General features: G+C 38.0%; 1 protein-coding gene across 5 annotated transcripts in view; it reads right to left on the reverse strand.

Moving 5' to 3' along the window:
* CSNK1G1 (casein kinase 1 gamma 1) overlaps window positions 1-18,176 on the reverse strand; it is a 133,003-nt gene that overhangs the window by 62,343 nt on the left and 52,484 nt on the right. For all 5 annotated transcript variants that reach the window (XM_081121640.1, XM_081121636.1, XM_081121638.1 and 2 more), the window contains 2 exons: window positions 10,181-10,221; window positions 3,521-3,590 (listed from right to left, as the gene is read on the reverse strand). In XM_081121640.1, coding sequence (XP_080977766.1) covers window positions 3,521-3,590; window positions 10,181-10,221 — 111 coding nt within the window. The remainder of the gene's footprint in view (window positions 1-3,520; window positions 3,591-10,180; window positions 10,222-18,176) is intronic.

Consider the following 18,176-nt stretch of genomic DNA (forward strand, 5'->3'; position numbering starts at 1 on the left):
GTGCTTGTAAGTTAGGAAGAAGCTCTAGTGTTTGTGTTCACATTTATAGCGAGACAAGGTGAAATCTTGTCTACTTTCTTGTCAACTGATCTACTTTCTGTTTCCTTCCCTTCCCCTTCCCTTTCCTTTCCTTCTTTTATTTTTGTTAATCCTCACCTGAGGATATTTTTTGCATTGATTTTTTTTTTTTTTAGAGAGAGTGGGAGAAAGGGAGGGAGGGAAAGAGAGAAAAACATCAATGTGAGAGAGATACAATGATTGGTTGCCTCTGGCACATGTCCCATTAGGGGCAGGGGATCCAACCTGCAACTCAGGTATGTGTCCTCAACAGGGAATCGAACCCGAGACTCTTCAGTACAGGGGCTGACGCTCTAACCACTGAGCTACATCAGCCAGGCCTCTAGTGATCTGCTTTCAAAATAAACTTCCTTTTGTCCATTCCCAGAGAATATTTTTATTAATAACTTGGCAAAAGTCTAAAAAAGTATGCTTATCAAATCTTTCTAACTTCTTTCTGTCACCAAAATAATTCCCAACTGCCTTAACAGCTGAGACACAAGGGTGAGGAGGTAAAGCCTTGTTCTTAAGGACCTTATAGTCTTATGGAGGGAAAGGTTTGCAATTACAATTAAAAACCAGCCAACACATAATCATCACTAACAGAATCAGGATTGAAAAATATCCCAGTATTAGTCATAACATGACATCTAAGAGGTTTAGGTACTCAAAATCAATTATATAACCACAAAATACAGAAAGCCTTAGTTGATGGCAGCTTATATAAAAAACATGTAAAGGTTTCAGCTGAGTAAAACTCCATAAAATCATAAAAATCAACTATGTGAAATGGCTGTTAAAATACTACTCTAAATTTAAAAAAATATTGTGTTCAGGTCAAGGAATGGGCACACACACACATTCATGCTTGCTAGTGGAGCAATGATAGTGAAATATCTGTAAATCACATTATGCAGAATGACTGAATGAACTGAAGGCACGTGGCTTAACACAAGACTTGGAGGTGAGTGGTAGAGGGGGCAGTATAAAACAACTGTTACAAATGCCTCTGAGCTGGTAACAGAGGGCTCAAAAGTGCTCCATGGAAATTTTTAAAAAGGCAAATTTTGTTCCCAATTAGAAGAACTTCCAATGCCTTAGGATTTCCAACACTGAATTACCTTAAACAGCAATAAACTCTATGGCTAGGAGTAGTCAAACAGAGATGAATGACCAACTGTTAAGAAGCAATTCTTACCCTGGGTGGAAATACATAACAGATCTCTAAAGCTCTTCCTTGGAAAAGCTTGTGGCTATCTTGTTAGCTAGCTGCAGGCAAGAACAGCAAGACAACACCCACCACAGCTACTCTAAGAGCATCGGACCATCTCAAAAAGCAGAAAAGATGTCAGAAATCACCACTGAACTTCATTTAAGATCTAAAAGGCTTTGTGACTTTTAGATGATTGTCAGAAGAGATAATGGGAGGGAGACCAATGGTGGCCAACCTACCAGACTATGAGCCAACAGCTGGCTTAATCACTACAAAAGAACCACCACACCCATTCCCACTGATTGCAACAAATGTACTGTGGTCTCAGAGGTTCCAGTTTTTCCTTGTTGCCTTAGGTGAAAGGCAATTTTTAAAGTTCCCTTTCCTCCAATAATCTACCTATTTAATGTTTTTAGTGCGTGCAGAATGCCAAAATTTCAAGAATCTGCAATGTTTTCCTGTATTTGGGGATAGTGTAAACCCAGCAGCGCAGGTACAATCCCTACATTAACAGGTTCATGAGATTTTTTGGCTCCATATTGAAAAAAGAACATTGGCCTGATCTGGTTGGGTCTATTTGGAAGGGTTTAGAGAGGAAATTCTGCAAACTGGCTCATCACTTTCCTTAGGTCCACTCAAACTTCTAAGTTGGGCTAGATCTAGCATGTTTTTACCTGTGCCTTAAATTTGTGAGACATGTATAAACATGTTTATCCTAAGTGAGTTGTGATCATTATCACCATGAAATTTATGAAACTAGGAACAACACAATAGCCAACTTAAAAGTTTAGTTCAGGGAAGACAAGCCTCAAGATATACATATGTCCTATGCACTCAGTTGCCAATAATTTTAAATCCTATGGCAGATACACTACATATTTAAGGATACCATCAATGAACAAACAGTAATATACTGAGTCTACTGTGAGCAAGAACGCATGTTAGGTTCGATGAAAGACAAATGCCCATCCTCACCTGCTTAGGTTATGACTATGTCTGATTATTGCCATGGTCAGAGTATAAGACAACTTTAACAACTCCAAATGGCTCTTATAGATAATTCTATATATTCTAAGGAAGTAAAACTCAAATTCCTTCAATAGTGCCTTCAACAGTAATACTTGAAATAAAAACCATGTTTCAGCCATTCACATAAAACTGAAACCATAAAGCAGAGGAATGCCTACTAACGTCAAATAATGTCAAATCCTAGCACTGAAGGATTTCATCTGCTGTGAGGTTGTATCCTATAGGTACAACCTCCTTAATGTTGGTAGCATTTGCTAAGTCAAGATACTTTTCTGGAAGCCAGTAAGATATTTCAAAAATTAGAGCTTTTAGGCAAAACCAAAAAAATTATAAATTTAATTTTTTTAAATCCTCAAAGGTCATAGGTTATTACAATTATTTAGATAGGTCTTCCAAATTAATGAGAACAATGAATAAAATGACAGTTATGGTATTTCAGAATGTATATCTTGTAGCATGCCTTTAAATGGATATATAGTCTCAATATGGTGAAATATAGCTTGCAAATTAGCAACTACTGCTCCTTTCTTTTGGTATACATAAAGAGGTAGAGTCCTGGCCAGCATTGCTCAGTGGTTAGAGAGCAAGGCTGCACACCAGAGGGTTGAGAGTTCGATTCCTGGTCATGAGCACATACCTGGGTTGCAGGTTTGATCCCACCCCTGGTCAGGGAGAGTGCCCAAGGCAACCGATCGATGTGTCTCTCTCATATTGATGTTTTTCTCTCTTTCCCCCCAACCCCTATTGCTCTAGAAATCAATGGGGAAAATATCCTCACTTCTTGGGTAAGCATTAAGAGAGAGAGAGAGAGAGAGAGAGAGAGAGGGAGGGAGGGGGAGGGAGAGAGGGAGAGAGAGAGAGAGAGAGAGAGAGAGAGAGAGAGAGAGAGAGAGAGAGAGAGAGAGAGAGAGAGAGATGGAAAGAGAATTAATAAACTACCAAAAAGCCAAACCCCATACCATGTGTATTTCAGGTGGGTGAAAGCATTCAAAGGTTGGTTTATAGGTACAGTAATAGCATCACAGATCACCAATCAACTCAACTGCTCCTCCAGGAGCCAAAGAGCAAGTAGCTTTTTAGCTGACTATGTTTATTTACCTATCTAGCATGCAGAGATTATCTAGGGTCTGGTGAAAGAGTAAAGTAGTCAAGAAAATGTGCATATTTTAGGGCTTCCAGTAAGCTATATGTTAGTAAATGGAGAAAATAGGCTTGACTTACCTGCACTGCCAAGCTGTTTATAAAACCTGTACTCTAAATGAAGCTGTGGAGCACGTGATTTTATTGGTTCCTAAAACCCAAAAAGAAATATAATAATCAGATTCAGACAAATAGAACTTTTCTATTCCTGGGTTTTCAGCATAAACCAGAGCTAAGACCACTTAATATTTATTTACTGTTTTTCCCCCTTTTTTGACTTTAAATAATTTTTTATTTTTCAATTACAGTTCACATACAATATTATATTAGTTTCTGGTATACAACCCAGTGATTAGACATTATGTAACTTATTAAGTGATCATCCCGATAAATTTCGTACCCATCTGACACCATACACAGTTATTACAATATTACTGACTGTACTATATTTCCTATGCTGTACTATAATCCTGGTGTCTATTCTGTAATTACAAATTTGTATTTCTTAATCCCTTCACCTTTTTCGTCCATAAGATCACTTAATATTTTAGAGATGATATCCATATATGATAGCATTTTCTTTTCTTCTTTTTTTTTTGTTACTCCCCACTTGAGGCTATTTTTTCCATTACTTTTCAGAGAGAGAGGAAGTGGGGTGGAGAGAGAGACAAAGAAAGAGAGAGAGAGAGAGAAGCATCGATATGAGAGAGATACATGGACCTGGGACTGGGATCGAACCTGCAACCTAGGTATGTGCCCTTGACCAAAAATTGAACCCTCAACCCTGCAGTGCGTGGGTTGACGCTCTAACCACTGAGCAACACCAGTCAGGGCTGATAGCATTTTCTTACCACAATTTCTCTCTGAAATCACAGTTGGGGGAAGACGAAACTGAATTACATACAATCCTTTCCATAGATATTTAAATAAAAATACTCTGTATGAGCCATCATTCAAGGATAGCTCCTCTTCATCCTAAAGTGTTCTCCTGAAATGCATTATCCTAGGAAAACGGATGCCAAACCTTTTAATTAACTACCAGCATGTATTTCCTGCTTGTTTTATTATGAATTTGGGGTAATAAAGTTTTATTACTTTTAGAAAAATGATATATGCTCAGGAAGAAAATTTCAAAAACACAAAAATTAGGAAGAAACTAACAATAATCTGAGTTCCTATCATTTTACAGAGAAGCACTATTAACATTTTGATGAATGTCCTTCCAAAAATACATATTTATATATACATATATATGTGTATATATATACAAATAGAGTAAAAAACATATTTTAAATAAATGAAATCATGCTCTATTTCCTGTTCTGTAATGTCATTAAATTCAACAAAGTGAGAATGACATCTTGCCATGGCAGTAAGTAGAGCTGTATATTATTATTATTTTTTAATCCTCACCCAAGGATATGTTTTTATTGATTTGAAAGAGAGGAAGGGAGAGAGGGAGGGAAGGAGAGAGGGGGAGAGAGAGGGAGAGGGAGAGGGAGGGAGAGAGAGAGAGAGAGAGAAAGAGAAAGAGAGAGAGAATCAGTAGGTTGCCTCCCATACACACCCCGAATGGGGATCGAACCCACAGCCTAGGTATGTGCCCTGACCAGGAATCGAAGCTGAAACTCTTTGTTGCACAGGATGACACTCCAACCAACTGAGCCACCTGGCCAGGGCTGTGTATTCTTTTTAATGGCTATAGTACTCCTCTGTATGTAGGTATGTACACACACAATAATTTTTGGACACTTGGATTGCTTACAGTTTTTAATGTTATGAATAATGCTGCAGGAAAATTTTTATATATATTTAGTTTTACATTTAAGAGAATTAGATCATAAATGCAATTAAAATATGTAACTTTAATCAATATTATGTTCAATTTTTCAAAAATAGTTTTCTAAAGACCCCAGAGATAAAGTAGCTGAACTACCACTCTTTGTTCTATACCAAACTTCAAGAATTGGCTGGTTAATTATTCTGAATTGACAGTGTAGCAGGCAACTAGGTAACAAGAAAATCAAACATTACCCTACAAGATACATCTGCATACTCATTGGGATAGTTATTATCAAAACCACAGAAAATAACGAGTAGTGGTGAGAATATAGAGAAACTGGAATCCTTGTGAATTGTTGTAAAATGGTGCATCTACTGTGGAAAACAGTATGGCAATTTCTCAAAAACAAAACAAAACCATGGTATTACCATATGATAAAGCAATCCCACTTCTGTATATTTACACACAAAAATCAGGACTCAAACTGATTTTTGTACACCCATGTTCATAGTGGCATTATCCCCAATAGTCAAAAGGTGGAAGCAACTTGGGTATCAACTGAATGGATAAACAAAATGTGGGTATGTTTTGTTTCATACGTAAGATTGAATATTATTCAGCCATAACAAGGACATTCTGACACATGCTACTACATGAATGAACCTTGAGGACATTATGCTAAATGAAATAAGCTGGTCACAAAAGGACAAATACTGCATTGTTCCACTTATAGAGTAGTCAAATTCATAGAGACAGAAAGTTGAATAGTGGTTGCCAGGGGCTGGGGACAGATGGAAATGGGGAGTTAGTGTTTAATGGGTACAGGATTTCAGTTGAGGAAGATAAAAATGTTCCAGAGATGGATGCTCAACGATGTGAATATACTTAATACTACTGAATTGTACACTTAAAAATGATTTAAAAATTAAATTCTACATATCAATTCCTTATCAGATACATGATTTTCAAATATTTTCTCCCATTTCCTGGGCTGCCTTTTCACTCTGTTCAGATTCCTTTGATACATAAAAAATTTTAATTTTGATAAAGTCCAACTTATCTATCTTTTCTTGCTTGTGCTTTTAGTGTCACATCCAAGAAATCACTGCCAAATCCAATGTCATGAAGTTTCCCCCTAAGTTTTCTTCTAGGAGGTTTATAGTTTTAACTCTTCTGTTTAGGTCTTTGATTTTGAGTTAATTTTTGTATATGGTGCAAGGTAAGGGTCCAACTTCACTGCATATGGATATCCAGTTTTCCCAACACCATTTGTTGAAAAAACTGTCCTTTCCCCATTAAATGGTTACTTATCTAATTTTAAAGATAGAATCAAAGGAAGGAGATTCCACTGCTTCCCTTGATAATTCATGCTGGTGTTTAACAAGTTTCATGGTAGGGAAGGTCTTTATATGTAATTGAAATCTCCACTATTGAAATGTAAGTTTACTTCTATAATGTCCTCAATAACAGGTAAAATAGCTCTGCAGTAACCTGTGAACACTATAATAGCAATTTCCAAATAACAAAACTATTCAATCACTTCTTAGACTTCCTTTATTCAGGCAAAATAATTTCAATTCCTTTAACTTCTCTCATTGATCCTGTATTTTAGCTCTTGATCACCTTTGAAGGCTCTTTCTGAACCCACTTGAAGTTTTCTGCATTCTTAAGATACAGAATCTATAAGACACAGAATTAAGAAGTGTCCTTGAAGTCTATCCCTTTGCTTCTTGGAAAGTTTTATCTAAATCAATTCATGCAGACTGGAATACAGTACGTCCTCACTTAATGTTGTCGACAGGTTCTTGGAACTGCAGCAAAACAACGTATAACGAAACCAATTTTATCATAGGCTAATATAAACAAGAGTTAAGTTCCTAGGGCAACTCATCAACGTTATAATGAAATGATGTTGAACAAAATGTTACTCAAGGACCTGCTGTATCATGTCTCTAAGAAACTCTAAAGAACTCATACCCTTCTTTGATCATAAAATCAGCAATCATTATAATTGGACTTCAAGTTTCTCAAGATTCTTGTAGTCAAAAGAAAATTACATAATATTAATTATACTGTAGAGTAACTTTCTTAATTCATTTAGCTCTTCAGAGAGGGATCACTCTAGAGTCTCCATTTGGTTAAGATCTCCCACTATATCACCATCAAAGCAGGCAATTATAGAATTTGTCCATGAGCAAAATTACTAATAATTCACAAGGACCAAATAGAAACAGTAATGATAAATTAACATGGAACCAGACAGAGGTTGATCTAAACACTAAAAAGAGGAGTGCTCTTTCTGAAGAAATAGTCTTTGGATTCGGACAAACCACAAGGGGCAGGCAACAGATCGTTCTTCAAACACAATACTCTCAAAACTTTATACTGGAAATCTTTATAAGAAATATTCAATCTGATCTTGGGTAACTAAGTTAGCAGATAAGAAAAGAAAAACTTTAGAGTTATATGGCTGAAACTGGGCATACGCATCACGTATGTTAAAAAATGAGGGGCTTTTATTGCAAACGGAAGGACTTACATCCTTCAGCCAACCCCTTCAGCACATAGTTGTAGCCTGCTCAGCCAATTGGAGCTTCAAGGGGCTCTTCTGGAAGCACTATGAATAAAGGACATTGGAAACAATCAGTCTATAGCTTGTGGAAGGCAGCAAGATTAGCAGTGAGGAGAGACTTTTTTTTTTTTAATAATTGTTTAAAAACCTCTGTTAAAAGGAACCTTAGGAATCTCAATGGGGGTGAAGAAGGGACTCATTACACTATTTTGTTTACATTGTATATGATTTTTTAAAAAGATTCCTAGATATCCAAGAAACAAGAGCCCCACAATGAAGATCCAAACAAAGTAGAACTGAAACAGTACCAGCAGGGCTTCCTTGTATTTCTGTGCCAGATGCCGATTACATTTCCATAGAGGGCAGGCTATTTGCCAGAATCACGGTTATTCTGGAACACACATGCCTACCTGAAATCCTAAACCGACAGCAGACGGCTACCTTGTACGACTGTAATGCTTAAGGCCAATTTTGCTGTCACAATGAAAAGAGCTCAATTACCGGCTTTATATCTCCCATGAAGAATACAGACCAAGAGCAAGAAAGGAGGCCCATAGACAAGATTGTTATCCTCTAAAAAGCCTTATTTAAGATTTATTTGAAAGAGAAATGAGGTACTAAGACACACCATACTAGATGACATAAAGTCTATTTTCAGCTTTAACTCTTGGCCATAAAAAAGCATAAAAATTTACTAAAATTTAAAAGTGTAATGCAATTGTCAGTCATGTCAACAATACGTTATGCAAGTTTATCTAAATAGGTTGACTAGCATGAACCTGGAAGGAGAAATGTAGATAGAAAGAACTGCCCCTAAAAGAAAGCCTCAAAAGAAGTCTTGATAAATAAAGGGATAATAACAAATATACAGTCTTGAGGCAATATTTTAAAGTATTCTAGGGGCTGCTTCCTCCTGTTACTAATCCCATAGAATCAAAATTATTACAATTTACCAAAGTAGTAAAACGGAAAAAGTAAAAGAGCAGATGAACTAGAGGACACTTTTACAAAATAACAAAATTTGTATAAATTTTCTAAATGGTTAAACCTTTAATAGTCAATCTGAGAAAATATTTGGTATGCAGTGTTATATTCACTACCTCTCTTCTACCTCATTTATTCAACAAGAGTTCCAAATAAACAAACAAAACACTTGGTTCCCTAGCAGCTACCTGCTCTTAAGCCCTGCTCTCTGTCCACCTCTTTGTAGAGAAACCAATCTAATAACTGTCAGTTTTTCACAAGAGAACTCTTAACTCCTCCACAAACTGACAAACTGAATGAGAAGAAGGGAACAACCACAGAGCAGGTGTGGATGTAATAAGTGCAGTTCCTTAGAAAAGAAAAGCATTCAACCATCACAAGATGTGTTCTTCAACCACTAACTCCTCTGTCTTCCAACTAATAAAGCCCAAAACTACCTGAAAATCCTGGGAAACTTACTAGGATTTAGTAGGGGGATGAACATTTATACAAGTTTCATAGAAAACAGTCATATGAAACATTTCATATAACTAGAAATGGTTTTGTATCAACCTTAAACATAAGGTAAAGAATTGTTTGTTCTAAAATTGTTAATCCTTAAAATCATATAACTATTCTTTTTTAATAGGATGCTATTTTCAATGACTAGTTATTCATAAGATCAGGAGTGACAAAACCAATTAAACTCTTTGCTTCAAATGTGACCACATGATGTGTTTTTCATGTTTGGTAGATTTTTTAAGACAATGATTAGATGATCAAATTTGTTTCTGTACTAAGTATATTAATAAATACCTTACATTTTAAAAATGAATCAGTCAAAAAAATAAAATTTTCAAATAATTGTATCTTTTTAAAAACATGTTTTTATTGATTTTAGAGCGAAAGGAAGGGAAAGGGAGAGTGGGGGAGAGAGAGATATAGCAAGAGGGAGAGGAACATCGATCAGTTGCCTCCTGCACACACTCCAACTAGGGATCAAACCCACAACCTGGATATATGCCCTGACCCAGAATTGATCTGGAGACCTCTGGTGCACCAGACGATGCTCAGCCATCTGAGCCTCATTGGCCAGGGCAAACGATTTTATCTTTTAAAACAGCACTGTGAAAGGTTCACAAAAACTACAAGTTTTCCCGTGATCTTTCTTCTTCCTTCCAGCTATTTTTTTATTAACTATTTTTTCTTCATTATGGCTAAACTATAATATCATCTAATGCCATACAGTGTATAGTGATTCATGACTGTAAAACTCTAGATGAAGGAAAATGACTCTGTGGGATCATATGCAAGAGAAAAAACGTTAGTATTTTTGTAAGTGCTCACAACTATTTCCAGTAAAAAGATACGTGAGGGATGAAAGCACCAAAATATACTTAACACAAATACAGATTTTACTCACCAGTTTGATAGCTACATATTCATTGGTGTAGAGATTTTTACCTAGGGAAAAAGCAAAATGTATATGTTTTAGTAACATTTATTCCAGGAAATACAAAGCAAAATCTTAGCTTACAGGGTCATGAGAAAGGTCACATTCCCAAAGCTGTTTGCATATATGAAACATGATTTATAGAAATGATTAGACCCAGCAAGACAAGAACAAAAACAGCTTGAGAATTTGAAATTTTAAGTTAGACACGAGAAATTTTTTGAATCTCTTTCTCTCTCTCACATATACACATTTTGTTTTTTAATATTTCCCAGCTCTTAAGCTATGAGTCTAACCAAGAAAAAAAAGCCAGAATTTCAAAGACACAGAGATTTTTATTTTTGGGACAATAAGTACAAACCCTTATTTTTCTAACTCACTGACAAGTGGGAATCTTGTATTTTTTGTCATGGTATTTAGTGTCAACTTTAGTTGGTATAAAGAACAGTGTGAAATAAAACGAATTACTGTCCTACTCAGATTTTGGAAAACTTATCTACTGTATATAAGGAGGTGATTGTCAAAGCTGTTTTCATTCTTCACCAGAAACACTAGCTCTATGTCTTTCACTATAAGCAGGAAACAGTTCTCCACCTGGACAACACTTAAACATCTCAAAGTTCTTCCTAAAGTAACAATTTCCCCCCCAACTTCTCTACTTGTATAATAAAATCAATTCTCCTAAACATCTAGAGTAAGAACTTGGGAGTGAGGATGAGGATAAGAGCAACAACTACCACTTAGTGAGCCAACATTACATGCTAGGTACTTAACTACCTTCACATCCCCAACTCCATTGATTCTTTTTTTTTTAATATATCTTTATTGATTTCAGAGAGAGGAAGGGAGAGGGAAAGAGAGAGAGAGATAGAAACATCAATGATGAGAGTCGTCATTGATCAGCTGCCTCCTGCACGCCCCCGACTGGGGATCAAGCCAGCAACTGGGCATGTGCCCTGACCAGGAATCAAACCACAATCTCCTGGATCCTAGGCTCATGCTCAACTGCTGAGCCACACCCAGCCTGGCACCCCCATTGATTCCTGAAGGCTTTAATTCCTCCTGATTGTTTAGTATATACAACATACAGTTTAGCCACTGCACTGGACTTTACATTGCTTCTTATATATTTGTCCTATCTTAGTTAGCTAGACTGCAAATATCTTGAGAAACAGAGATTTTTATCTAAGAGTTCCGTCAATGTCCTATGGTGCTTAAGCTCATGCTGTGCACATCTCAGACACTCCAAACCTTAAATGATTAAAAGTTACTGGTATGGACATCAAAATTACAACTAAACTACACAATAACCATCATTTGGAACTGCCTAAAATCTAGCTAAATGGAAGCCATACAACTAAGGATATAAAAAAGAAGCCACATCCAGACTGGTAGAAGGGGTGGAGACGCAGAATGGGTTGGTACCATACAAACGTGTGGCGGATAAAAATCAGGAGAAATATCTCGGCTGTGGAGGTCCATCTCTGAGGAGGAAGGGGTCCCAGCCCCACACCAGGTACCCAAGCCCAGGGCTCCAGTGCCAGTAAGAGATGTCTCTATAACTTCTGGCTATAAAAAGCAACAGGGATTGGCTCTGGCCAGGTAGCTCCAGTTGGTTAGAGCGTTGTCCCCATATGCCAAAGTTCTGGGTTCATTATCCCGTCAGGGAACATACAGGAAACAACTAATGAATGCACAACTAAGTGGAACAACAAATTGATGTCTCTCTCTCTCACCAAACCACCACCACCAAAAAGCAGCGGGGATTATGGCTGAGTGAGACAGAGGGCTGCTAAGAGTTCCAGGCAGTTCTTTAAGGGCCAATGCACAAACTTACTCAGATTCACTTCTGAGCTCCAGTGCTGGGGCAGCAGCTCGAAAGGCTGCAGCGACAAAAGGGGAGGAACTGAATTGTCCAGCATCAGAACAAGAGCTGGAGGGCCAGCATTCTCCCAGACAGAAGTGCTGTAAGGGGCCAGTGTTCCTTTGATGAGCTCTCCTCTCACAGAGCCCATAGGTGGGTGCAATATCTGAGTCTCCATTAATCTGGCTATCACTATTCACCCTACCTTGGTGATTCCAAGACCCAGCCCCACCCAACTTGCAGGCCAACCCAAGCTGTTTCCAGTGGTTTTTCCATATAAATGGCCTGTCTTGGCTCAGGCTTCAGATTTTCCTAAAATCTCTCAAACAAGCAGCATCTAGCCTTGGTGGGACCAGTATGTCTTGCTAAGTGACCCCAGGCTCAGCACTAGCAGTAGCCAGCCTTGGTTCACAGCTTGGACTCTCTTGGGCATTTCCAAGCCCAGGACTAGTAGCAGCCATCTGCAGATAGCTCTGTAGCTTGTGCTGGGTGGCCCCAGGCAGGGCACTGGCAGTGGCAGACCGTACAGCTCCCAGGAGGCACCAGAGCCAGTGCACCTGGTAGACAGCTTCAGACCACGCTGAAGCACCAACCAACCACCTCCATAAGTGACACACTTAAGGGGCAAGCTCAGGGGGCACCAGAATCGCTCTGAAGTAAGCCTTGCTCTGTGGGTTGGGACCCTGCACAGCTCATCATCCACTGTGGTCACAGCCAGTCCTTGCAGCCATTCAACCTGGGGTAAATCCCTCCCATTAACACGCCAACAGCAATCAAGACTCAACTACAACAGGAGGGTAGGTGTACACAGCACAGGACGGAGGACTCAACTGGAGTGCGCAGCTCGGGGAGGCTGTTGTGCCACTGGATCCTAGAGGGCACTCAATACATTAGGCTACTTTACCAAGACCAGGCGATGTAGCAGCTCTACCTAATACACAGAAGCAAACACAGGGAGGCTGCCAAAATGAGAAGACAAAGAAACATGTCCCAAATGAAAGAACAGAACAACATCCAAAGAAAGAAATAAAAAGAATGGGGGCAAGCAATCGACTAGATTCAGAGTTCAAATCACTGGTTATAAGGATACTCAATGAACGTAGGCGAACAGTAGATGAACTGAGAAAGAATTTCAATGGTATAAAAAAAATGGAAACCACAAAAAGAACCAGTCAGAAATAAAGGATACACTAACTTATATAATAATTTACAGGGAATCAATAGTAGAGTAATAGATAAGGCCAAGAATCAAAACAGTGATTTGGAATATAAAGAAGCCAAAAACAGCCAATCAGAATGGCAAAATGAAAAAGGAACCCCTCAAAATGAGGATAGTGTATGGAGTCTCTGGGACAACTTCAAGTATGCCAACATTCACATTATGGGACTGCTGGAAGGAGGAGAGAGCAAATAATTGAAAACCTATTTGAAAAAATGACAGAAAACTTCCCTAACCTGATGAAGGAAATAGACTTACAAGTCTAAGAAGCCCAGAGAGTACCAAACAAGATGAACCCAAAAGGGCCCACACCAAGCCTCATAACTGAAATGCAAAAAGTTTAAGACAAAGAATCTTAAAAGAAGCAAGAAAAAGCCAGTTCGTTACCTACAAGAGAGCTCCCATAAGACTGTCAGCTGCTTTCTCAACAGAAACTTTGCAGGCCAGAAGAAACTGTGAAGAAATATTCAGTGACAAAAAGCAAGAATCTATAACCAAGATTACTAATAAGCAAAGCTATCATTTAGAATTGAAGGACAGATAAAGAGTTTCCCAGACAAAAAGAGTTCATCCCCTCCAAACCAGTATTACATGAAATGTTAAAAGGTCTTCTTGCCTGGCCAGCAGTGGCTCAGTGGTTGAGCATCGACCTGGGATCCAGGCGATCGGAGTTCAATTCCTGGTCAGGGCACATGCCCGGGTTGTGGGTTCTATCAATGACTTTCTTATCACTGATGTTTCTATCTCTCTCTCTCTCCCCCTCTCCTTTCCTCTCTCTGAAATTCAATAAAGATATATCTAAAAAAAAAAAAAGTCTTCTTTAAGATGAAGGAAAAAAAAGATAAAAAATATGAACAATAAGACAGCAATAAATATGTATCTACCAACAATTGAATCTAAAAAACAAAATAAACGAACTAGAAGAACAGAAACAGACTCATAGATACAGAGACCATTTTGACGGTTGCCAGATGGGGGTGGGGAGTGGGTGAAAAAGGTGAAGGGATTAAGAAGTACAAATTAGAAGTTACAGAATAGTCATGGGGATATAAAGTATAGCATAGGAAATATAGTCAATAATATTCTAATAACTATGCATAGTGTTAGATGGGTATGAGATTTATCGGGAAAATGGCGTAGTAAGTTACATAATGTCTAATCACTGGGGTATAACACCTAAGACTAATATAATATTGCATGTCAACTGTAACTGAAAAATAAAATAAAGTAACTTACTGGTATGTATACTATGACTAATTTTTAAATAATACATAGAGGTAAGTTTTATATGTTAATATGCAAATATATACTTAATAGCTGAATACATATGCATGAAAAAGTATATATTATGTAAAAGTATTAAAATGATTGTTTCTTAGTATTTTCTGATTTTTAAATAATATAGTTTTTATAATAAAAATACACTTTGTTTTGGCCCTAGCCAGTTGCTCAATGTCTAGAACGTTGGCCCACGGACTGAAGGGTTTTGGTCCTATTCCAGCCAAGGAAACATATCCTGGTTGCAGACTCCATCCCCGGGCCCAGTCGGGGCCCATGCAGGAGGCAACCGATTGATGTGTCTTTCTCACATCAATGTTTCTCTCTCTCTCTCTCTCTCTCTCTCTCTCTCTCTCCCCCTTTCACTCTCTAAAAAGCAATGGAAAAAAATATTCTCGGGTGAGGATTAAAATATATATATATATATATATATATATATATATATATATATATACACACACACACACACACTACACACACTGTTTTGGGAACAAAAGCAGCTTGCATTAAAAGTTCTTATTTTTACGATGCTCTACACAATAGATGACCCTTTACAAACTATACCATTATACTTTTAATACTGCTATCAGGTTGCTGAATACCTTTATGTATTGAAGAGTACACTAATTTAGGAATAACTTTTCTCTGTAAATAACATAATAAAAAGGACTCACAGGATTCCAAACACCTAAGAAACCGTTACAAGATAAACACTTTTTAAAGCAGCTTTTCCCTGGGTGGGAAGCAAGGTGGCCTGTTGGAAAACCTCTCACCCCACCCTGTGGAGTTTCTATAGCCTGAGGCTCATTAAGAGACTGAATAACAATCAGCCTCTGGGTGCTTTGAGTCTTTGCCTGATTTGCTTCTGGACCCAGGGCTTGGGAAAGCAGACCTTGGTGGGCATTCTGGTCCTTTCCAAATGCACCCAGCAGAAGGAATCACAAGCTGTGGAGTATGGAAAGCTTCAAACAGGGTACTCAAGGCCAGTCACAAACAGCATCTTACTCTGGCCTGCATCAGAGACAATCCAAAAGACTGGGAGTCCTAGCAGATCTAACTAATACATAGAAACAAATCCAAACTGGCAGCAAATGGGGAGACCAAAAATCAAGCTCCAAATAAAAGAACAAGAGAGGTCTCAAGAAGAAGAGCTAAATGAAATGGATATAAGCAACCTATCAGATATAGAGTTCAGAATACTAATCATAAGGATGCTCAACAGCATGAGAAAAGAAATGGAAACTATAAAGGAAATTAAGAATGACATAGTAAAAGTAAAAAATACATTGGAAGGAATAAATGGCAGATTAGGAGAAGCTGAGGACTGGATCAGTAAATTAGAAGACAAGGTAGGAAAAAAAATCACTCAATCAGAGATCCAAAAAGAAAAAACAATTAAAAAACAGGAGGACACTTTAAGGGAGCTGTGGGACAACATAAAAGATAATAATATTCACATCATAGGAATGCCAGAAGATGTAGAAAGTAGGCAAGGGTTAGAAAACCTGTTTGAAGAAATAATGGCAGAAAACTTCCCCAACCTGGTCAAGGAAAAAGTCACACAAGTCCAGGAGGCACAGAGTTCCAAGCAAGAAGAACCCAAAGATGCCCAGACACATCATAATTAAAATGTCAAAAATTCAAGACAAAGAGAGTATCCTAAAGGCAGCAAGAGAAAAGCAATCTGTTACCTACAAAGGAGCTCCCATAAGGCTGTCTGCTGATTTCTCATCAGAAACACTACAGGCCAGAGGGAATGGCATAAAATATTCGAGGTAATGAAAAGCAAGGATCTGAAACCAAGACTACTCTATCCAGCAAGACTATCATTCAAAATAGATGGTGAAATAAGGAGCTTCCCAGAAAAAAAAAAAAAAAAAAAGGCTAAAGGAGTTTATCACCACCAAACCAGCACTGCAGGAAATGTTAAAGGGACTGCTGTAATAAGAAGTTGAAATAGAATGAGAAACATAGGCATAAAGAAATAAAATGGCAATTGATAAGTACCTATCAATAATAACCTGAAATATAAATGGATTAAATGTTCTAATCAAAGGACTTAGGGCAGCTGAATGGATAAGAAAACAAGACCCAGCCCAGCTGGGTGTGGCTCAGCAGTTGAGCATAGACCTAGGATCCAGGAGATCTCAGTTCAATTCCCGTTCAGGGCACATGCCTGGGTTGTGACCTCAATCCCCAGTTGGGGTTGTGCAGGAGACAGCCGATCAATGATGACTCTCTCATCACTGATATTTCTATCTCTCTCTCTCCCCCTCTCCCTGAAATAAAAGATATATTAAAAAAGAAAACAAGACCCAAATATATGCTGTCGACAAGAGACCCACCTCAGAACAAAAGACTCACACAGGCTGAAAAAAAAAAGAAAAAGTTCCAGAGGACTTCAAAGGAGAGATTGAGTCACAGTAGGGGACTTTAACGCCCCCCTTATTTTACTGGATAGATCTTCCAGACAAAAAAATCAGCAAGGAAACAGTGACTCTAAATGACACACAGGATCAGATGGATTTAATTGACATTTACAGAACATTTCACCCCAAAGCTGCAGAATAAGTATTTTCCTCAAGTGCAGATGGGACAGTCTCAAAGAGAGACCACATTAGGACACAAAACAAATCTCTACAAGTTTAAGAAGATTGAAATCATATCAAACATCTTCTAGGACATTTACACCACGGAATACTATGCAGCTGTAAAAGAGAAGGATCCCTTACAGCATGGTGGATCCTGGAGAGTATTATGCCAAGCAAAATAAGCCAGTCAGAGAAAGACAAGTATCACATGATCTTACTCATATGTGGAATCTAATGAACAAATTAAACCAATGAACAAGAGACAGACCCAGAGACATAGGAGCATGTAATAGACTGATGAATCTCAGAGGGAAGGCAGGGGTGGGTGGGTGGGTGGGGAGAGAGTAACCTAAGAACTTACATGCATATATGCATAACTCCTGGATACAGACAATGGTGTGGTGAAGGCCTGGAGGGCGTGGGGTGCATGGTGGAGGGGATCAATGGGGGAAAAAGGGGTCATTTGTAACACTTTCAACAATAAAGATAAAAATAAATAAATAAAAATAAATAAATAAATAAATAAAAACCTCCCAACTAAGTCACAGATTTCTTCCACAAGATACAATCTTACATAAAGATTTTTCAGGAAAGCCCTTCCTGACACTGTATAAACACTGTTATTGTGACCTAAAACCAATTTTAACACAGGGCTGACCCTAAGAACATAGTATTGCTTAAACAAACATGGTCAGGTTTAAAATTGTAAATGTGTTTAGGGGTCTCTCTGAATTGGACACCTCAACCCTAGTTGTACTGGGAGGTAGAAAAGTAAGAGCACCAAAATTCACCCTTACTCATTTAGAGTACACCATGCCTTTACTGTTCAAGAATTAACTTAATATTTGAAGTATATGCTTAAAGTAACAGATCTTAATTCAATAAATACAACCCTTGAAGTGCGGTGGTAGTGTAAGCAGAGTAATCCTGGATTCTGATTTGTGAGGAAGAAATGAGAGAAGGTAAACAGTAGTCTCAGGAAGGAAATTCATTCTTTCTTTCTCCCAGCCACCT

Source organism: Miniopterus schreibersii, assembly GCF_964146895.1.
Source record: "Miniopterus schreibersii genome assembly, chromosome: 1".
Taxonomy (NCBI): Eukaryota; Metazoa; Chordata; class Mammalia; order Chiroptera; family Miniopteridae; genus Miniopterus; species Miniopterus schreibersii.